This window comes from Pelecanus crispus, chromosome 6 (genome assembly GCF_030463565.1).
Source record: "Pelecanus crispus isolate bPelCri1 chromosome 6, bPelCri1.pri, whole genome shotgun sequence".
Lineage (NCBI taxonomy): Eukaryota > Metazoa > Chordata > Aves > Pelecaniformes > Pelecanidae > Pelecanus > Pelecanus crispus.
In genome coordinates this window covers 13179275-13202853 of record NC_134648.1, presented here as the reverse complement: position 1 = coordinate 13202853, position 23579 = coordinate 13179275, and the positions used below count along the sequence as shown (strand labels likewise).

General features: G+C 36.5%; 1 protein-coding gene across 1 annotated transcript in view; it reads right to left on the bottom strand.

The window, feature by feature from the left end:
* Positions 1-23579, bottom strand: part of SBF2 (SET binding factor 2) — a 288299-nt gene that overhangs the window by 149377 nt on the left and 115343 nt on the right. The window contains exon 3 of the mRNA XM_075713224.1: positions 15211-15348. Coding sequence (XP_075569339.1) covers positions 15211-15348 — 138 coding nt within the window. The remainder of the gene's footprint in view (positions 1-15210; positions 15349-23579) is intronic.

Genomic DNA, 23579 nt, shown 5'->3' with positions numbered 1-23579 from the left:
AAAAAGCTGACTTAATAAGTGCTTTTAATTATGAAAAATGTTTAGCTACAATAAAATTCAGATGGGAATTTTATTGATAGGGGTGCACAATCAAAGAAGTTTGGAGACCACCACCCTACAGCATAGTTGCTCTTCTAGTAGGAAACTAAATAGGTTCCTTCGAAAGCACTTGTTGTTTTAACTAACCTAAATGACTTTCTACTGAAACAAAATACATAGTAACAGTGCTATCCTGTCCAGTCCTGTCTGCCTTGGTCAGAGCCAAATGGTGGCAGCTGAAGACCTTAGCTGTCAGGCAGCAGTCATCATCTGTGAACCACTCAATCGTTTTTGCCTCCACACCAAGACCTGCGTTTTATTATATAAATGCTCTCCTCAGCTCCAGCACTGAATTGAAAAGGTCACTTGAAAAGGTCCAGTAGCTGGGTATCAGCTAGAAGCTGCACTGAAAGCTGTAGAGTAATAGAGAGCTACTTCCTAACCCGACCCGCAGGTACAGGTATCTGCCTTAGAGCCTTTGTGCATTGCCCTTCCACCCATAAAGTCAGACCTGGCTTTTCAGGCTTGCGTCTTGGACATGGGGTGTGTGTCTCTTGGAAGCTGCTCAACCACACTCAAGTTTGTGTCAACCTATGCTAAAACACTTCTCACACACAACTCCCTAAAAACCAAGCTATATAGGTATGTGTGTGTGCACATACACCTTGGTGCTCTATTTTCATTTCTATTTAAACAAAAAAGGGCATGTAGTTTTTTATATGTATACCAGAGGAGACACAAATGCTATAAAATATTCTTATGCTTTTATATACAAAAACTAAATGAGATTCTGGGGTTCCTGTAAAACTGCCGCTGTGATTCTTCAGGACATAAAAGTTCGGTGGTATTCGCTTATGCTATGCCATCCCTTGTCTAAGCAAGATAAAAAAAAAAAAAAAAAAAAAAAAAAAGAAGAAAGTATAAGCATCACTGTACTGAGTCAGACAAAAGGTTCATCTATAGCTTAGTACCCCGTCTTGGTGTCAAGGGCCCCTCCTGAACAGAGGGCAAGCTTAGCGAGGCCATTCCTCCAGTGCATTCTCCCTGTCTCCAGCAATCTGCAGCTCAGGAACTTCCTGACCTGAGGACAGCCTATCTAAAAAACAATTCATCATTCAAGTAAAAATGGTTTAAAAAGAGAGTACTTATGTCTGTATTAACCAAGCTGTTCCAATTAAGAGATATGTATAATATTTTCTTACTAAAGTAAAAACAATTGGCACAGCAATATATATACGCATATATACATATATATATATGGTCTTATACTTGGCCTTGTACATTAATTCTTACCTAAAGAGCAACCTATACATATGCAACATACATGCTTAGTCTAGTTTGCATCTCATTTCTAGGTTAAAATTGTGATTCACAAATTAATAGAGAAACACAGTAACTTAACAATCACATGTCCCACACATGTTCATTTACTTCCATCCATTAGAATGTTGACAGGGAGAGCTTTTAGATTAATTACAGTTCCCTCCCCCAACCCCAAAAATGCAAGAAGGATTTTTAAATTATAGTTTAGTGGTTATACACCACTAAACATATAATCAACAAAAGTTTATTATATCAACTGTTCTAAAGAGTAGTTATGAATTCTAGGCATAGAGGCAACAGATTCTGGCTATATGACAAATTGTGGACCCTGACAAGATTAGGAAAAATGAAATTAAAACATATTCCACATTTCTACAGGCAAGGGAATATGGATGCTTCTCTAGAGTCACATGGTACTAAGATAATGAAAAATCAGGGTGCGTAGACAGGGAAGAGGTTTCTATAAAAGGCCATTTTCATAAAATCCACTTCAGATCAAGTCTTGAATTAATTCTTAATTAGATTTAATTTAAAACTTTTAAGGGCACAATAGCAGCACCGTGTTGAATTGATAAATCATTTACACCATAAAAACACTCTCTTACTTCATAAAAGATTTACGGAAAAATGTAATGTGACTAGCCGTATTTCTTCCACAGCTAAACGTTCTGACAGGCACGCAGGCACATTTATTAGGAGTCACTAGACTAAGTAGATAATCATTTCAAACACATGACTTTTAACCTACTTTTCAGGCAAAGTATTAACAGCACAAGCATTCTGTAGCAATACTACATACAAAGCGGTAAACCCACAAACTTCATTCTTTCTGGTTAAGCTTTTGCTCAGACACATATACATTTCATCTTTCTTTATCCCCTTTCTCATCTAAGGAAAAAATATTCTCTAATCAAAACTAACAAAATAAAAGAGTTGGTTTAGGGTTTTGTTTTCCTCAACACTTTTTTATTTTATAAGTATAACATTCAGTTTACAACTAAATTAAGAATAATTGTATGTTAAGGAAAACCTTGCTAATGCTGATACATAAACTAAAAGATTAATTTAAATTGGTTACATAAGAAGATAATACTGCTATTTAATTTATTTTTTTTAAATCTAGTTGATTATTATAGTTTTCCTTTTGCACTTATATTGGCTGGAAAAAGATGATAATGGTATTTCGTATACTGCTATAGGGCTTCCCTGATATATCTCATGTAGACTGTTCAGTAGAACAGATTAAGAATTTTCTTAATTTCAATTACATATTGAAAGAGACTTCTTTTTTTGTTTCCCCCCTTTTCTTTCTACATACAGGCAGACTTTGAAAACAGCTGAGATGAGAAAAACGTACCACTAGAGAGCAAACCAGTGTTCCAAATGCTTAAAGATCCATTTAAAGGTGACACACATTTAAAATCTAATTCAGAAATATCTGTGCCTTTAGATTGGAAACGAAGGAATGTTTTTTAAACATCAGATTAATAAAGTTCTGAAAAACGCTTCAGCAGGCTAACGAATAGGTAACAGAGACTGATTTAACTGTATTAATGAAAGGAGCTGTATGATGACCTGTGATGATACATGATTTCACCATGCTTAAAATATTTGGTCCCCTGTAATTATATCTGTGTTTGACTGAAGCCCATCAGGGTCGTGTTCCCTGCCTGCCAAACCCAGAATCCTCTTTTCTTCTGCATCTTGACTTGGTTTCTAAAGTTATAAGGAGAATATAGTGCAGAGATGTGTAAACTATGGCTGACTTCAAGTCCATAGAGCCGTTTACAAAATCTACCAGATAATACCACAATTATTAAAATGTTCATTACGGAACTTCTTATCCACAATATCACCTGGTTAACAAAAACTGTCTTTGCAGAAATCTTCATTGCGAGGGGTCCTTGTTCACATACATACAATTGTGACAGTGTGGGCATCTGAAACATGAAAGGTACATAGGATTCTCTTTGGTTTTTTAGAGTGCCTTTTTTCTTCTAGCCCCCACTGCATATCTTGGAGAAACAGTATTGCCAAACTGTTAGATTTAGATTCTTCTTAAACAAATTTTAAATCATCGTATTCCAAAGTGTAAAAAAACATAGATACAACATGATAGTGTTGAATGTTACTACTTGTGTCCTGTGAGATCAAAAAAAAGGATAGGAAAAATCAAGATAACCAATTTTAAAGCTAGATACAGAATTAAGATTCTTAAAATTTTAAAATACAATTAAACAAGCATTTATTTATGGTGGAAGTATAACATGGCTGAGGATGTATCATAAGTTTAACCAGAAAAATCTTATCTGGTTTTACAGCAGGGTGTTTGATTTGTTTACTTGTCTTCCCCTCACCCTCTTTTCCTGCATAAACAATATATAATCATAGAATCATAGAATCGTTTAGGTTGGAAAAGACCTTTAAGATCGCCCAGTCCAACCATAAAACTCATAAACTCATAAAAGGGTGAAACTTCTTTTGAAGGACATATGATGCAGTTTCATTTTGCTCAACTTGTTTGCTATAGCTGTAAAGTAGCTTCTCAAGAGGCTGGCCAAAAAAATTGTATGTCCTGTACATTTAAAGCAGACAAATATATTCTTAAACTCAATTTTTTTCATGTATTTTAACAAATGTCCACACCCACATCTACACTAAAAATATATATGTACAACCCCTGACATAACATAGCAATGAGTTTCATAGGTTCTTACATAAATGAGAGTACAGCACTAGAGAGAGCATGAATGCATATATTTCAGTTGTTTGCCTTTCTTCTAGTATCATGAGAAGTATCCATTTATCGTATTTGTGACCTAAAGTGATGGGGTAAACCAGAATGTACAATAACCAACTAATTGAACTAAGAGCATCACTTTATAGTTTATGAACTTGGTCAGTAAAAGCAGCTAAATTAATAAATGCGTTTGTGCAAGCATTTGGAAAAAAATCTCACAAAATAATAAAAGTTCACATGACCAAATTAAAAAAAAAAAAAAGAAAGAAAAATCAGCATTAATCCCCTGACTGATAACCAATAGTGTAGACAAATTAACTGTGATCAGCACTGTTCATCATCATTCGTTCTGCTATTTATTTGTTTGCTTGTGTACTGAGAATAATTTGTTCCTCAGTTTAGCCAAGGGATGTATATGGCGTCAAGCCCAAGCTAGACAAATTCAGACTAATTATTCAAGCATTTTTTAATAAGGAAGGAAGCTGACAACTGGAGTTACCTACCAACTGATCAGGCATGATGTCCCAGATCCACAGTCTAGAAAAAGGTTTAATAGAATTTTAATACACGCAGTTAAAATCAAATACTTGTGGGCTTGATACACATATTCTTAAATCAGGTATTGCTTTCCTTTAAATTGGCGTCCTTTTGATTTAAAACTCCCTCTATGTTTATAAAAAGCGTGAGAACTGGGCACAGTTTGCAGCATTTTATCAAGTACACTGTAATGAGATAAGAGTTTGAAAGGTTGGTATTAGAAGAAAGGTATTAAACAAGGAGTAATTTTAATAATAAAATACGGCATATTTTCCTCAAATAAATTGGTGTAGATCCAGAGCAAAAACTTTCTTAAAACTGAAATGTACACTAAATGTTTTCTTCATATGCTACACACAGGGTACTGTGGAAAAATGATGAGCAGTCACGTAGCCCTCCCAGTTCAGTACCCATGCCAGTCTATCTAGGGAGACGTTAAAGGGAATGTAATGAACACTGTGAATCTATGAAAGCATACGGAGCGCACAGACTTGGCTTAAAAACATACGACTGACACCATTTCAAAACTTCACCACGGTCTCCTGTTTCTTCAGTATGTGTTGTATGTACTACTCACAAAACTTAAGCAGGTACAAGGGTGAATATGAAGTAGTCCTGTGACATTTCCTGCCCAACGCATTTTGTTTGCTTTAGATCACAAATATATATTCAGAGTTGAAAACTGTAAGTTTTAAATGACATCTTGTAAGGCCAATAATAGTGTAAGTGTTTAGTTTCTGTGCTTCGCATTAAAGGAGCATAAGAGAGAAATTTCATTGGAGCTGTATTGCGTACTAGCTTGCCAAAACAGTAGTAACACTGCATGAAACATGACAAAAGCTCAACCCATCAAACCGACAGCAAAACTTAGAAAGTCCTTTGCATCAGGTCCTTTTCTCATTGCTTAGTTTTACTCTTTATATACTTTTTACTGCTGACACCGAAAATCTCGCATAGAAACTGGGCACCTGAAAATCAGACCAAACCCCAAAACACCAAACCCAAAGTAAACTGGTCATTCACAGTTAGTCTCAAAGAAGAACAACAAAACCAACGACCACCATAAACAGCATGCTAACCGAAATACGTTCAAAGCAAACAAATGGTGGTGGCTCTTCATGCAACGGTTGTTTAACTTATTAAACTCTTCTGCTACAGAACGGTAGTAATAAAAATGCATACAGGGTCACAAGAAGGCCGGACAAGTTAATGAAATTCACAGAGATTACTGAACATGCAGCAGGCATATTTGGCTCAGTTGGTCCTTGGACTGTAGAGGTAGAGGAGGGAGCACTCATGGAGACATGTCTGCTGTGTTCCTCTGCTGTTGCCTAGACATTCACTCCTAACCACCCACAGAGACAAAATACAATGCAAGATGTCCTTTCCTTCTGACCCAAAATGACAACTCCTATGTTCTTCCAAGCATTTAATGTAAGGTATTTGAATGTATCTTATTTAGTGTTCACTGGCAGATAATAGTTTCAAGAACACATTAATTCTCTCTTGATACCCAGATCACACACACAAAAAGTACTAATGCAGGGTTAAGCCTAAGTCAGACAGTTTATTAAATAAAAAAACCAAACATCAATTAAGTGATTACAGACTTATTTTTGATTCCCTTCTTTCTTTTCTCTCTGACTGAACGAATTTTAAGGACACAAAAAAACCACATTTATACAAATCTAAAATATAATTAATTTCATTCACGGTTTCAGACTTGGCCTCAGGTATGTGGAATAGAGAAGAAAAATAATTATAGCATCCACATAACAAGCAAATAGCTCTTTGTAGCTATGAATTAATTTCACTTCCTGTAGATTTACGTCTAAGTTAAAAACATTTGTGGATTACTTGATGTCTGATAAGGGTTGATCTCACACTCCAAGTTTTCCCTCATGTGGCAGTGGACTACAAAACGTACTGTTCTGCCTCCCACCCACCCAATTCCATAAAAGCTACTGCAAGTACAAGATCTCTACTGTCAGTCACATCTGGCTGACACCAGATGTATTTAAAATGTTGCATGTGGAAAATCAGCACATAAACAGACATCTTCATGTAAGCCATAATTTCAGCTTAAGAAATTATGTTAAAACTTTTAGTAGAAAAAGGTGACTGATACTGTGCTACTTCAGTGAAAAACTGCAACTCATTTAAAGGCAACAGATGTGGCAGCCAAGAAAACAAACGACAGCAGCCAACTTTACTCATGTTAACCTTATCTTTTTTTTTATTCAACAGAGATATTCATTACTCTCAAACTTTAAGGTTTCCTCTTGAACTTTCATGAACCTTACTTTGCCACAACAATCATTTTAAGATATCAGCTCTGCTTCTAAATATTGAAATGTAACTTAAAAATAACAATCTCGCCAAAATCTACATTAGGAACTGAAGTCAATTTTTAAAGATGAAAATGACCCATCAATATAGTCCAAAAAATTTCTCCCTACTACTGAATGTAGTTGATGTTAAGGAACTTACACAGCTTGAAAACACATTAACATTTGCTCCATCAATATGCAGCTGAATTATAGCACACACGAACCATTAACTATTCTTCCTCTCCTGTCTTTTCAGGCCCATCTTCAGAACTTGTACATGTCCATCTTAATACTTGAACATGTATGCCCAAACCTGCCATTTATCAAATCTCCAACATTGAAGGCTCCTAGAGAAAGCAACTCTGAACTGTTATCCAACTCTCCAAGACTATCTGCTGTCCATCCACGCTTCATTTACATTGGCTCTGACTCCCCCCAGTTGGATCACTGTGTCCTTCGGCGTCTCTGAACCACCTCTGTGGCAGGCAGCTGCGTGAATTGCCTTTGTTAAAGATGCCACTCATTTTCAGACACAAGGACAATCCAGGCATGCTGACCATACATCTCCACTCCAGGAGCATATGTTATTGAAGTCAGTACATTTAGTTCTGATTAATGTTGAGCGGAGAAAATTAGGTTTATCTTCATGTCAGAGTGAGGAAAATCAATTTAAACTGAGGCACTAATAGAAAAGTTAGAAAACACAAAGCATTAGACGTAGCTTTACCATTCTGAAGGTGGAAGCTGGCAAGCATTACTTGAAACTCAAAGGAAACCAAATGTGAACAGAAAGTGAAATTGGATTTGTACTTTCATTAATTCATCCAATCCTACAGAGAGAAAGAACATCTCTCATTACAAAACTTTCACTCTAGTACTTCATTATAACTGTCAAAACCAGTTTGCCCTATGCAAAATTTTGCACTGAAATTGTGCCAAGTTCAGCAAGCCTGTTGTTTTTCTACTAACTGCCCAGCAAAGAAGATTTAGAGACCACGTATGATTTCTTATTTTAAGAAAAATTATTTGAAGTTTGCTTTAGTAATCTCGTGCCAATTGCTCATTTGGGATGGATCCCTTTCTCTCCATGTGACTTAGTCTCTGCTGGTCTTATTTGCAGCTAAATACACTCTTAGCTGGTTTATTAACAATCAAAGGCCAAAAAAACGTTCAGCATCAATTCATTTTATTTACTTTTCAGATTATACAAATGCATGTATCCAATAAATTCTAACACATGTACAACAGTTAAAATAAACTTAGTTGACTGCCTCCAGAAGACAAATCTGCATTCCGCCTACAATCTGCTGTATTGAACTAAACCTACAGGTGAACAGATCTACTTCATGGCATGTCTACACACACAGAATCATACCACTGCAGCTAAACTTATACTGGAATAATTATACCAGCATAAAAGCCATTATCTTGATTTAATAATTTCAAAACAGGCTAATAAACTGTAATAATTCATAGTAGGGATTCTATCAACAAAAAAAAAAGGACCAAAGATAGAAAATTATGCAAAAATCATAAGCTTACCGAATAGAGTAACCTCAAGGCTCTGTAACAGGTGAGCTCATTCACTCCCTAAATACCACTAACACTTCAGAGTACTCACATATGATAATAAGGAGTTTGCATTGCACCTTCCAGCATTACACAAAATTTACACCACCAGCACCTATTAGATGTTCACCATTTAATGCACCTCACCTGAAAACTCCAGAAGATGTTTACATGCATTATCAGCTAAACACACTGAAAGAACTTCGGAACGAAAGTAACATAGTACCCACGCTCTCCACCTTTCAGTCCAGATTATGCAGCCACAGGCCAAAGCATATTTCTTGAGGAGGCCATTAGGCTAAGCACACCCTCGAAGATCTGGGTAGTCCAAGGTAATGCATATGCAGTTGCCCTATAAATGCTGAAATTCCATGGGGCAATAATCAATAGCATTAAGTAACTGCTTTCAACACGTTAACCTTGGCACTGAAGAATGTTAAAGAACTATAGTGTCGTGGTTTAGCCCCAGCCAGCAACTAAGCACCACGCAGCCGCTCGCTCACTCCCCCTACCCCGATGGGATGGGGAGAGAATTGGAGGGGTAAGAGTGAAAAAACACTCCTGGGTTGAGATAAGAACAGTTTAATAATTGAAATAAAGTAAATAGTAATTATAATAACAATATAATAATGATGATAATAATAACAGTATACAAAGCAAGTGATGCACAATGCAATTGCTCACCACCCGCCAACCAATACCCAGACAGTTCCCGAGCAGCGATTGCTGCTCCCCAGCCAACCCCCCCCAGTTTGTATACTGAGCATGACGTCATATGGTATGGAATAGCCCTTTGGGCAGTTTGGATCAACTAGTCTGGCGGTGCCCCCCCCCCCACTTTTCTTGTGCACCTGGCAGAGCATGAGAAGCTGAAAAGTCCTTGACTAGCATAAGCAGTACTTAGCAACAACTAAAAACATCAGCATGTTATCAACATTCTTCTCCTACTAAATCCAAAACACAGCACTATGCCTGCTACTAGGAAGAAAATTAACTCTATCCCAGCTGAAACCAGGACATATAGTAACAAGTCTTTAGCAAGAACTATGCTTATGCAAATAGTAATTTCAGAGCTTATAGTTTACTAAATCAATCTCAGTTTTCCCAAAGGCAGCAAACTTGACCTACGGATACCACCCTTTCAAGCTTTACACACCTAAGGTGAGGATACTTCAGAGACCTAAGCGACGTAAGCAGAACAAATGGCAAAAATCAAATTAACTTAAGCAAGCTGGTAATTCATACCCTATTTTAACTCAGTCATAACGTTTTTTATATAATATAGAACAGTATATGTGGAAGTACACCAAAGCAAAGTTTTACATGCACAGACTTTTGGGTATTTTTAGTTAAAATACAGTCAATTAATTCCTTTAAATTGCATATGGGGAAACGCATTGAACAGACTTTCAACGAATTAGTGAATTAGTACTACTACTGTTTGAAAGTCAGATAAATTATCTGATCTCTACTGACAAAGAAAAGTCTCTGCTTAAAGGATAGCATCCCCCTATCCTGTGAGCTGAGACTTGGGGCCACTGTGTAGACACAGCACAGGAGTAAAGAGGAAAAGGAGACCTCTAGCCAAAACAAGCTTTTGTACCTGCAATAGCATAAGATCAAACTGAGGATGTGTCCGCATGTGTGTGACTGCATGAGCCAGGGGATAAACAGGACAGGAGAAATTACTGCCAGAGTTATTAGGAAGATGGAAATATCCTTTCCTCTATAGAACTGTTCTCACCTTAACTTTAAATTGTGGTCTAGAGGGACCTTAAATGCATAAAAGGACATTAAAAATACAAGTCTATTTCTTATCATATAGAACACTACCTGCAACTTTCTCCTCACACAGAAGCAGAAAGGAAGTAAGGCATTACTTAAATCTCTGGATGCTATCATACCATCCATTTTTCAGCAGATTTAGAAAGATGATGATGTAATATACTAAACATTGTTGTAAAAATTGGGGGTTCTTTCCACAAAATGTGTTTTGGGGCATTGACAGTAAGAGGTCACTTTCAGAACAAATTTAACCTTTGGGATATTCAAAAGAAGTTATTAAACTTGATCTTAAGAATAACATGCTAATATAATACCCAAAGGGGGATCCGATTTCACACTTCAGAAAGGGTACAACTGAACTGAGTGTTCTCATCCTCTCCTAAAAACCAAATGTCAGTGACTCATCAATCAAGTGGCATATGCTTTAACACAGTAGGATCATCAATTCTCCAGTCCAAGCATAAAAATTAAAACTTTATGAAGCATGAAGTCATTTTGTTGGCAGTTTTTCCCTTGACTCAGGAAATATTTGTGAATGTTGTGAATCTGCCATTTTATGGTTTGGGATTTTTACAATATCTTTTTCCTCTTTTTGCAAGGGGGCAGAGAGAGAAAGAGAACATGAATGGCAGGAAATGGGAGACTTGTGAATTATCACTTATATGCATTTTCCAGAGTGATATATTTAATCTTACCAGCTTTGTGATTGCAATGTTTTTGTGTACATATGCTGAAGACAACACACCAGTATGATACAATCTTGTAGTCACATTTGTTTATAACAATGTTTGGGTTTTTTTTACTGATCTCATTGAGCAGATTTTCTGTAATGCAAAAAATGCAGTTGCACAGGCTCAGTTACTGGCATAAATCATTCTCTAATTTGTTGATGGCGGTGTTGGGGAGAGAGGATGAACTTCTGTCAAAGTGCAAAGCAACGTACAATTTGACCATTAAGTTCCCAAACAATGTGAATCAACGTTTTTTAAAAAGATGCTGTCTACAATGCTCTTCCAAGTATTGCTAGTATAAATTCTAACTGTGCAATTGGTAAGAAGCACAGCTAAGGTCAGTAGAAGTATCTGCTGAGTCAAAAGTATTAAATCAAGTCTTTGTGCGCTAAGTGGTAACATCCAGAAAGTGCTGTTAGAAATAAAAACCTCATTTTAGCAAACAGTGTATAGACCACACAGAATGATATGTGTGTGTATACATATACGTTTTTTTGTTTGGGTTTTTTTTTTTATGGCTAATAAATTACACACATGGAGCAACTGAGTTTTATGGGTGAATTCTGTAGATGTAAGCTACGCTTCTTCTGAATACCCTTTGGCTGCTCAACAGCTTCTGGCTTCAGTCACCAGAAAAATAAGCCAAATAGACTATTTTTTTGCTTGCTAGGGCAAGGTTTTCTTCAAATCAATAAGTTTTCAAGTGGATTTGAAATCAATAAGATTTGAAGTCCACAGCAATCATTAAAATATAGTAATGAAAAAAAGGGGAAAAAACCCTAACAAAAAACCCTTCAAGGCACTGGGAGAGAAGAGGATCTAGGAATGTTTTGACTTATTCTCCCACCTCCTAATTCCTGTAGATACATGCAAGTCAGTATGGCATCCAGCTTTATTCACTAGAGCATCTAAACGGCACCTTAAGCCAGACAGAAACACGCATCAGACAAGCATGTGCTGGAGGAGCTGGAAGGAGAAACCAGTGTAGTAGCTCAGATTTCTTTACACTTTCTATTGGTAGGAACTTGAGGTGAGAGAGAAATCTTGTATATTAAACTACTCTGAAACATACTAAGGAAGTCTTTAAATGACACCAGCTTTACCATTGTTAATTCATTATGAGACTGCCTCTAGTAGTCTAGACATGTTCCAAACTTCAGGTTCTTGTTAAGGTTAAACTTTCAAACGCTTGATTTTAATCTCAGATGAAGAACATATCCTTATATAGCTTTAACAAATATTACTGGGACAATTAAGTGAGACTAGCATTGTAAAACAGAACGATTCATGAAGGATTACATGGCAAAGCTCTATCACCTGCATTCATACCACCAGGTGAGTTCTATTCCCATATTTAATGGAGTATCATACTTTCACCTTCCTCATGAGTACAGATATGGAGTATTAATCAGACTAAATATAACATCAATCATTTTGATATATTATCACAACTTTGAGAGCTGATCGCTAATCAAACTGACCAGCATCCACGTAGATAATAAATTCTGGGTCACTTCAGAATGACAGTACTGCAACAATGCAAAGTACAATTCACAGATGTCAACAAATAAAATACTATTTTATTTTCTATCCAGGGGTAGGAAGTTGAAAATAGGCTATCAGCTGATTACTAGAGCCTGTGCTTCTCTCTGTAAAACTTGTTATGACATGCAACTGCCAAAAGATTAAACTGAATTCAGGGCTTTTAGAGATACCAGGAAGAATACTTTTTTCCTGCAGACTATATAGCTTTTATAGTTGCTGTATTAATCTTGCACCCTAGGTTATCATGGGTACCACCTCGACATACCATGTGAGTACAATCGCCTTACTTTTCATGCAGCATTTATTTATAAATTATCTTGTAACAAACAGCTGAAGCAGGAATGAAGGGAACTGGAATGACAGAAGCAGCCTTCTCAGACCCAGCTTGATCAATTGTGTCAAAAAGGTTCTTCTATTATTATGCAGGAGGCTCAAAAAAGGATCGATAGTTCTCCTCTAGTATTCACAAGCTGAAAATTAGTTTATTTTCACTTTGCAGTTTAATTAACCACAGAAACTTCCAGCTGGTTAATTCCATTTTTTTGTAAAGGTGATTCTGCCAAGCCAAACATCTAATCTGCTCTAGCTGAACTCCAACCCATCTCGTGTATCAGCAAGGTTTACCTGGTGAAGACTACTGGGAGAGAAGTAACCCTTCATTTTTTGAAATTTAATCTTACTTGTGTCTTAGTAAGTTATATCATTCAGGAAAAAAAAAAAAAAAAAAAAAAAGAACTGTATGTAACTGTGAAAACTACTCTCCAGATTTCATTTCAAGTCCTGGACACTATGTTTCCTGGACTGTTTGTTTAATGAGGCACACATCTGAATAGTTAAATCAGTATCACTTTGATAGCCCAATCCTTCATAAGCTTATGTTTCATTACAGATTGTACATGTGCTGAATTCTTGACTAATGACCATGTAACAGGGCATGTTCAATTATTCTCTTTGGGTTTTAGAAAGAAACAGGAAGTTTGGCTATAAACAATGCAGTCATAGAATAGATTTCACCACAGTAATTTCATCTGAAAAATATGCATTCTTTACAACACAGCCAGATATGGCATTGAGAACCAACATCCTGCTGCACTCAGTTTGTTTTTTTTTTTTTAATTTTGTTGTTTGTTTTTTTTTATTAATACTTAGGCAATATAAGAAAAAAACCTTTTAGTTAATACTGGATGTTTTGTGACAAGCGTTACTTGAAAGATGTGGATCATGAATCAAAAGCAGCTGCTAGAAACCACAGGATAAATAACAAGTTTGCTAAATTTAGTATATGTTATGAAATACATAGAGTGGAGGAAGAGTCAGCTGTTGTAAATTTTTATCAGCTGGGAAAGAACTACTATTGAATATTTCACTCTTTACTTATAAAATAAAGATGACAGACATTAAATAATGACAAAATATTTAATACGACAATGTCAGTTGATCTATGCTAAATTTAAGACTAAAATACATCTAATTTTTGGTTACATTTCTGCTTTTAACTCTCTTTAATAATCTACAAAAATATCCACCTAAACTGTAGCATTAATGAAATAAGAACAACTACTATTCTCTGGCTTCTAATTGTGCCTAGAAAAAGCACAATATTATTATTACTACACTGCATATTTTAATGATTCTATAAATAGGGTAACATTTCAACTCCAGAATTAAACAGAGTACACTTGGATTATTAAAAGCATTTTCTTAAAATAATCAATAATGTTACAGATCTTCACTAAAATAGCAAAAAAATTACTTAGCCATCTATCTAATCTTAAATAAAACCTTGGCATTAAGTCTATTAAACTTAGTTATTTTTTAATTTTCATGTCAGAAAGAAAATGTTTAAAAACATAACAATGACAGTCTGCAATTACAGATTGGATTAGGTTTTCCCTAGGTTCTAGCTCCTAAAGATTCCAAGTATTATGTCATAGCAGAGATTCTGTGAAGTACTTTACATCAAATGGGAAACAAAATGTCTATTTTTGAAAGACTGAGGTTGCCCAAAAATAATTAAATACATGTTTAAAAACAAACACTGCCAAGTAGCTGACACCCAAAATCTGACCTACCTAAAAACTGAAGAATTATTCTACCACGTTTAAAATCTCGCTATTTACACCCACACAAATCTTGCCAATAAATGCACTTACAGAAATATGTATATACATTACAGCATACTTGTACATATTTGTCCTGTGCTGGCCTGATAGAGCTGGCCAGCAGAGGGAGCAGACATTAATAAACCTTTCTCCTAAAACAAAGATGAGAATCATTCATGCTATGTCAAACACAGAAGTAAATGAAAGGAACACCATCTTGTCTGTCCAATAAAAAAATCCCATGTGGTGGAGAAAAAGAAATTCTATGAAATGTTTTGGGTTGTGGGTCCTGTCCCCCCGCCCCCGCAAAGCAGATAAAAATAACCAAAACCCACAAACATATACATTGAGCTTACCTTCGCACAAAAATATATGCATTTCTGTATGATGGGAAAATATATCCTTACCAGAAGCAGCAAAATATTTTCTAAAGTTGCCCTTTATAATACTAATCTATTGTTTCTAGACATCTTTTTCTGCATTTTTGTTAATTATTGTAAAGTTTTTACCTGCAGGTTAATCTCTGCTTCATAGAAAGTTAAGCAGGAGCAGTAATGCCTCTCTGAGTCTATGTCAGTCAAAACCACCACAAAGAACGTTGGCTGTTTTCTCTCTTTCGAAAGCTGCCATCCTCCAGGCTGGCAAAACTAATGAAACAAAAAAAAAAAAAAAAAGGGACATATAGTTAAGCAGTAATATAAATTGTTTTAAGAAATAGGAAAAATATTTTTAAACAATGTAACAGAACATTATCTAAAACAAGAATCTCATTTCATTTAAAATCAACATAGGCAGGGTTGCACAATTTGGAGAAAATGGGAAAAATCCAACAGGTCTTGGAGTTAGTCAGACTGATACAAATGTAGCTCTATAGACATGAAGGGAGATATAATAAACTCCACAAACTGAAGATGTATACCTTTGAATTCAGTATTCAAGATCACCTTTGCAGGATTTAACAGGCCAACATCAGGAATACATTGACACGTTATGCGGGTTTCATTTGGATAACAGGTTAGAATTTGAAGCTAAAATTGTTGTGTCTTGGAATGTCTCTACATTTTTAATTTCTCCATTAATTTATCTAATCAAACATAAACATTCCACTTACACCTCCTTGCAAAGTTATTCAATACTTACTCCTACAAAAGACTATTTATAGAGCAATATTTTTCATCCATTTATTGGTTACCTCTATAAACTTCACTGTGGACATCTGAAATTTTGTAAGAGGTCATACCATAGCAGGGATATAAAATGTGAAAAACACATTCAAGTTTTGTGACTTCATACGTCTCAGGGACAAAGAAAGGCACTTGCTTCTTGGACTCACAGAGGCTGCAGTTCTGCAAATACTTCGTATGTACTTAGAATACTACATGTTTCCAAGCTCTTGCAGCAATGAGCAGACTAAATATGTGCAATACTTAAAACACACGTCAAATAAGCCTAAGTCTTTTCAGTATTTGTTCCTTCAAGCTGACCAGGGCCATGGCAGTGCAAATCACCAGAACCAAAGACAGCAATTCCAACCTGAGAACAGAGATGCACGAGCAGCATGAACAAAAAGAGAACTACAGCTCAAAAGCAAAGGGAAAAATGTATGTTTTTTCTTCTTTTTTAAACAACTGGTGTGGAACATCGGTTAATAACTTGTTCCCAGTAATGGAAGAGTGTGCTGAAATTCAGCAATCAACCGAAGATGCTGAAGATTCTTGAGATGGCCTTTATGGAATTTTGCATTCACTGTTTCTTTTACTTAAGGCTGAAGTCACATACACAAAAAATTCACAATTACATTATTATTAGCAAAATTCTAAACTTAGAATTTACATGGGGTGAAGGTAGTAGCCCCATACATATCAAGAATTAAAAAAAAAAAAAAAAAAAAAAATCCCAAAACCCAAACCAAGGCATTTCTAGAATTGCTGAACAATGCAGATATCAAAGGAACCAGATAGAGAGGTCAAAATCTCATGTTTCCAGCACTTGCTTCTTTCCCTTGGACAGCTGCTAAAATCTGAAAGAGCACAAAGTTGTAAACAAACATTGACTACAGAACCTCTGCAATAAAACCTGAGTAGTCTTAGGTGAATAGCAGTTAAAACTCTGCCTCTGATATACAGTTTATTTTATGATCCTGGGAAAAAATCTTCAAAACCAACGTTTTCTCATGTTACATTCTTCATATTCTAAATAGTCAGCTTAACACTTCTGAGTCTGTATCCTCAGAAGTGCTAAGCACCCCCTCCTGCATCTGAGAATAACTGTTCTGAACATCAAAAAGTACTCTGAGAAAAGACATCCTAGTCATTCCAAGCTAAGCATCCAGTATTAGCCCATGCTTTTGATAATACGGGCCTAATCTCCCTTTTCTTTTTCATCCCACGTCAGTTAACAATAAGATGCCACTATTATCTTTATAGCAGTCCTGTGAGATTAATGTAATATGGTTGATATATACAGACATTATAAAAAAGGATCATTTAGAAGTTTGACAATAAAATCATTAGAGTTCTGTATGTATTGCAGAGTTTAGGTGGTGTGTGGTAAATGAAGCCTGGAATCTGTAGCTCAAACAAGATAAACCCCCCAAACCTCTAAACAGCTATTTGTTCAATGAGTATGAGCCAAAATGCAAAGAATGCAGTAAGATTCTGTTAATAAATAAAACCTTGCATAGAATCACAGAATGCTTTGGGTTGGAAGGGACCTTTAGAGGTCATCTAGCCCAGCCCCCCTGCAGTGAGCAGGGACAGCTTTAACCAGATCAGGTTGCTCAGAGCCCCGTCCAACCTGACCTTGAATGTTGCCAGGGATGGGGCCTCCACTACCTCTCTGGGCAACCTGTTCCAGTGCTTCACCACCCTCATGGTAAAAATTTCTTTCTAATGTCCAGTCTAAATCTATTCTTCTTTAGTTTAAATCTGTTATTCCTTGTCCTGTCACAACAGGCCTTATTAAAAAGATTCTCCCCATCTTTCCTGTAGGCCCCCTTTAAGTACTGGAAGGCCGCAATAAGGTCTCCTCGCAGCCTTCTCTTCTCCAGGCTGAACAGCCCCAACTCTCTCAGCCTGGCCTCACAGGAGAGGTGCTCCAGCCCTCCGATTATTTTGGTGGCCCTCCTCTGGACTTGCTCCAACAGGTCCATGTCCTTCTTGTGCTGAGGGCCCCAGAGCTGGACGCAATGCTCCAGCTGAGGTCTCACCAGAGCAGAGCAGAGGGGCAGAATCACCTCCCTCGACCTGCTGGCCACGCTTCTTTTGATGCAGCCCAGGATACGGTTGGCTTTCTGGGCTGCAAGTGGTATACCATGGTATACCATTAAAACTGAATCATCCATACAAGGTAGGTCAACTTAAGGTTGCTTATGTAGTCTTAGTGCTGGCACTTCTTAAGCTCTGAATGCTTGAGTTTACATTGTTAGCACTCTTTCAGATCTGCCAAGTCTACCTGTTCTGACAGGAGTTCCTTGCTGGTGCCATTGCCCTTTAGCTTTATGGGTAATTTCCCATCTCATACCTGGCAGTAGCAATCTATCAGATTTCTGAGTGTCTGGAATTCCTGGACAAATGACCATTCTGCATGCACCAAAACCACCGTACTAAAGGCACAGAAGAGCTGGTATATCCAGATAATCTGCAAACTATGTATTCTGCACCCAAATGACAAATATGTGAGCTTGGGATGTGTGGCTTATGCACAGCTGTTTTTCACACGATATACAGAGGATCTACCAATTTTGAACTTTGAGGTATTGGTAGGTTCATTTTGAATATACTTTTTGTAGTTATTTTAAAATAAAATGTCTTTTAAAATAACTCTTTTTATTGTAATGGGCCATTATTACCAGGTCTACTGCATAAAATTTATATCAACGTCTGCCCTGTAAACTGGGAAATGCAAAGGGAAAACCAACAGCTAAATTTTTAACTATCACAGGTGACTGTTGATCTGGGCAGGCTGCTCTCAATAGTGATCTCTCGATCTTTATGCATGTCTAAACCCTACTCACGTCAGTGAGAATTCTTCCTGATTTCAAAATGATCTTGTGTATAATGTATGCTTTCTAGATTTAACTATTTTACTAGAAAACAACAGCTAGTGATTGTCAAGGAAAACAGCTGAAGTAGAGTACATCCCCTGGCTACACAAAGAATCTGCGTTTTCAAATAAACTGGAAGGAATTCGTAAATGCAGCAATTGAGGATAAAGACAACATTTTCCTCTAAGAAATTAAACAATGAATGATTCTCAGTTTCCTTAAAATAAGGTAATAAATATTAGTGTAATATTTGAAATGCAAACAACATTGAGAAAAACTTTCCGAATTATTATAAATACAAGCTACTATCCAGTAGTATCTATCCAGTACGATTACCAGCAGAGTCTGGCCACTAAAATGGGAAACATTTCTTTACCAAACCAGATGCTACACCAAAACAGACAAAAGCACCACTGCGAATATAATTCAAAGGTCACGTGCTTCTTCAGTAAACAAGAAAAAAACCCCAGAATTTTAAAAATGAACACACTCCCATATTGTTTCACTTATTTGCCCAAATTCTTGGAACCAGAATATAGCTTCTATCAAAGACACTAAAAATTAGAAAGAATCAGATTGTCCAACTCACTATTTATAGAAAAAAGCCTCTAATGGCGGTGAGTGCTTCAAATCGACTCCACAGCACAACTGACTGCCTTCTAAAATCTAGTGCAAATATCCAGAAGTTGCACTGAAGAGTGTATGTAACAGAGATCTTACATTCAAGGTGTTGAAATGACATTTCAAGCATTGTTTGAAACTGCAGGTGCCCATTGAAGCAAAGAACTTTTTTTTAATTATTCCCACAAATGCTTTCAGACTAAACAAGAAACCAGACAGATTTAAAAATTACACATAGTGGTTTAAAACAGTGTAGCTGGACTTGTTACCTTTAAAAATGTTTTATGTCGTCACTACAAGCCTTCTTTCTGAAGTCTAGACACGATAAATGAATGTTTAAGTGACATTTGTTTCTTCCAATTTTTATAAGCCAAAAACATCATTTTTGCTTGATTCATAAATTTGTTCCTTCTTTCCTACCCAGAGCCATAGCTGTACTCCTACTCCTTGCCTTGTGCTTCTCTATTAAAATGAATTATATGCATAAATCAGCATATACCTTAGATATACTGTATACAGCTTTGGTGTCTAGAATCACAGAATCATAGAATATCCTGAACTAGAAGGGACCAATGAAGATAGAGTCCAACTCCTGATTTCACACAGAGCAACCTAAAAGTTAAACCATTTATCCAAGAGCATTTTCCAAATGCTTCTTTAACACCAACAGGCTTGAGGCCATGACCACTTCCCTGGGGAGCAGCAACAAGTCTGTTGAAAAATTGAAGAAAATGTAAAAATAATCATAAATTCTATTAAAACACTGGAGGAATTAGGATGTAGGAAGGCTGCTTACTATGGAAGTGAAGACTAAATACTCTTATTAAACTGAACAGTAATTATATAGTGTTTAAGTTTCGTTCAAGAAAAATTTTAGTCATTTGTATCCTTACTATGGCAGAACTATACTATTTGCCCTCTATATCTGTTGATCAGAAATTACTCATTTGCTGAATTGCATGTTAGAACTTTGTCATTTACCTCTGGGCTTGCATCCCAAGCACAACCAAGTCCATAACAAAAACTCAAACCGATATTCTAGTTGGGTCCGTGTAGCTACAGATGGGAAGACTGCTCTCTCTGCACTTTACACTGTTTTCTCTATCAACGATCTGGTCAGCTTTCCATCAGAAATCCACTACCTCTGATGGCACTACCAAAGTAGAAAGGGGAAAAAGCTTGCTCAAACAGTTTACGACATGATACGTTCTTTGCAAATCATCTGTTGAAAGCGTTTGTTGAAGAGTTTATAAAGAACAGAAGATAAGGTCTGTGATATACCATTATACAACCCTGCACATAAATAATTAAAAAAATTATATTTAAAAACTATTCTCACACTTCTTCAAAATATATTTGTGTACTTGTTTCTTGTTAAATAAAATCCGAAGCAATCTTGATACACATAAAACAGAAAACATCTGAACTCTATTGACAAGACTTGAATTAAAATATCCCAAAATGACTTCAGAATTTAAAACATCTGACACAGATATCCACCTTCTTTTCTAGTTTAACTCTTTCACCAAACATTTGATTCTCCCTTGGATCACTGTGGGCACAAAGTTTCATTTTATTAAGAGTGCTTCGGTAGGCTTTCTTTTACTTTTGAAATAACTGTGCTTTGTTTTTAACATGTATCATCGTCATCTTTTCTACAAACCACCCTGAAAATAAAGGACCTTGTTCTGGACATTATGTCCATCTGGACTTGCATGACCTAGCACCAGCTGCTGAGTGTTTCACCATTTCACCATTCATTTATGTATGGAATTTTGGCAAAGGGAATTTTCTTTTTCAGATGCATACCTCTACTTAAAACAAAACAATTACAATGCTCACTGGCATAATAAAAAAGTAATGTTATGAAGCTGTAAATCTGAGGAAATGCTTGGAGCTTTGGGGATATCTCTGAACGTAAACAGAATACAAAATATACACTGAATTTTATAACATCTTCCTGCCTTTCAACATCTTGTATCTAAGAAACTGCATACTTATCCTTAGCCTAGTCTAAAATAAAACTAGTGCACTTAAAGTATACTCCAAATTATTTCCAGGTAAAAGCCCATTTCAAGTGTTGTACAATATTCTGATGATCAACTGTAAACGATTAAACTCACTCAAAGACAAAAATAGCTTTTAATCATAAAAGAAATACAAAGGCCTTTTCTGCCCTGGAATACACTGAAATTCTGAGTTCCCCAAGATGCACCTTTACACAGTCACCTTGTGGCACCCGTGAACTGCCGGAACCTGCCGCCAGGATCTCCCACAAAGGTGCGTGCAGACCAGCTGCCCACCCCTCCTGCCCAGTCCAGTAGGAGGCTGGCAGGGTGCCGAAGCCAGAAAAGAGGTTAAGAAGCCAACATTAATATATTTCATTAATTTCAGACTTTCTAACCTATGACACCAGAGACAGAGGAAAAGCAAAAGGAGTGCAAATACACAGCATTCATTTGATATCAAGGAACTGCTTTATCCCCTTAGCAAATTGAAAAAACCAAACTTAGGTGCCTGCACATGCTGGCGTTATTGCATACCACCTCCCCCTTACCCTCTCACTTCAACCTGAAATTGGCTGAAATACTTTGGGAACCACATTAGAAGTGGCAGGAGGGTTGTTTGCGACTACAGGTGACATTACTGTCCAAGAAGAGTTAGAGGTGAATAATTTTTCCCCTCCTTGCCTGGGACAGACTCTCCCCACGTACTCTAGACATCTCCACCTCAGTAGTCAGCTCCTCAGTCAAATGTAAAAACCATGTCAAAAATTACACTAAGAAACGCTTCCCCTCAGAGAAAAGATCCTCACCCACATTCTTAGGCTTCCTAAGGCTGAAAGATCTCTCAATGACACTAATCCTGCACAAGTGACAGCCGAGGTATTCTCTAACGTGAGCTACAGATTGAAGTGATCCTCAATAATCAGATGCTCAAGTTTGTCACAGAGACCCTGCAGCAAAAGTCCAACAAAAGAAGAAAATTTAAAATATTTGAGAACATCTCAACTAAAATCAGCTAATTCATCCTCAAAAGCCATAGACACGGAGAAGTCTTTTACTGAAATTCATCAAGAATTAGGTTAACCTCCCCCACATACTAGTAAATATATAAGCCTGGATGTACATCAACACATGCATATGAAAAAAATCAGTTCCAAGTTCACTGCTTTGCTTTTTTAAAACCTCATAACATTGTGTCATTTTGAACACCTTTCCACAGTGAACTACTATGCTGAAAACCCAAACTTGTAAAGAGCATTTCTACAAGGACTGTATTCCTAGTTTGTTGTCTGAAAAAATATTTGAACCGGCTTTTAGAAAGAAAACTACACCCACCGGGAAAACAGGGTTTTTTTCTGCTTTCAGAACACTTAATAGCTCCACCCCAGTGGCTTGTTTTAAAAAAAAAAAAAAACCTGTCAAATAATCTGGTGACTATTTCTGAAAAAACCCAACCTAGACTACAGATGTTGTAATTTACGAACAACAATTGTCCACTAAATCCTTTATCTCAGAAATAGCACAGGATTAATTATGACATTCTGAATGGGGTTTTCTTTTCAAAATTAATTTCCAACATCTCTATTCTAATCATGTTTAATAAGAAAGTGAATTTAGTGTGCTTGTGTGAATAATTAATAGTTTGGACTTTTTATTCATTTATTTAAACCATGCTCCCTCTTCTTGTTTTCAGCCAAGTGCCCATTAAATTAAGATAATCTTATGGCAATTTAAAAATTCTGAGACCCTTGGACCCAGAATCTTTTTTTACCACCCCCCCCCAACAAAACCCAACACACCCACCATGCTCTGGGCTACCTCAGGCCAAAACAGTGAGACAGCTGTGGACAGTAACCAGAAATTCTCAAACACACATCAATATGTCAAACCAAATACAAGTATGTTAGGTGTCTGAAGCAGATATTTTATGCCAGAGAATTTTTTTTTTTTAACATACATTTTAAACTTCATCAAAAAGTAAAAAAGTCAAAAATTTAAACTCTCAGGACTTGGCAACTGAAATTCAGGAACACATAGCCTGCCTTCAAAACTTCTCTTCCCAAGAAATGCTTGTTAGTCAGCAATAATTGCTGCCAACACCACCGCTGGTCAAAAGAATAATGAGAAGTCTGGATACTAAATATTCAACATGAAAGCAGAAGAGATAATTTCTGTGCAGCAATAAATTCAAGTGAGGCGTGACTTC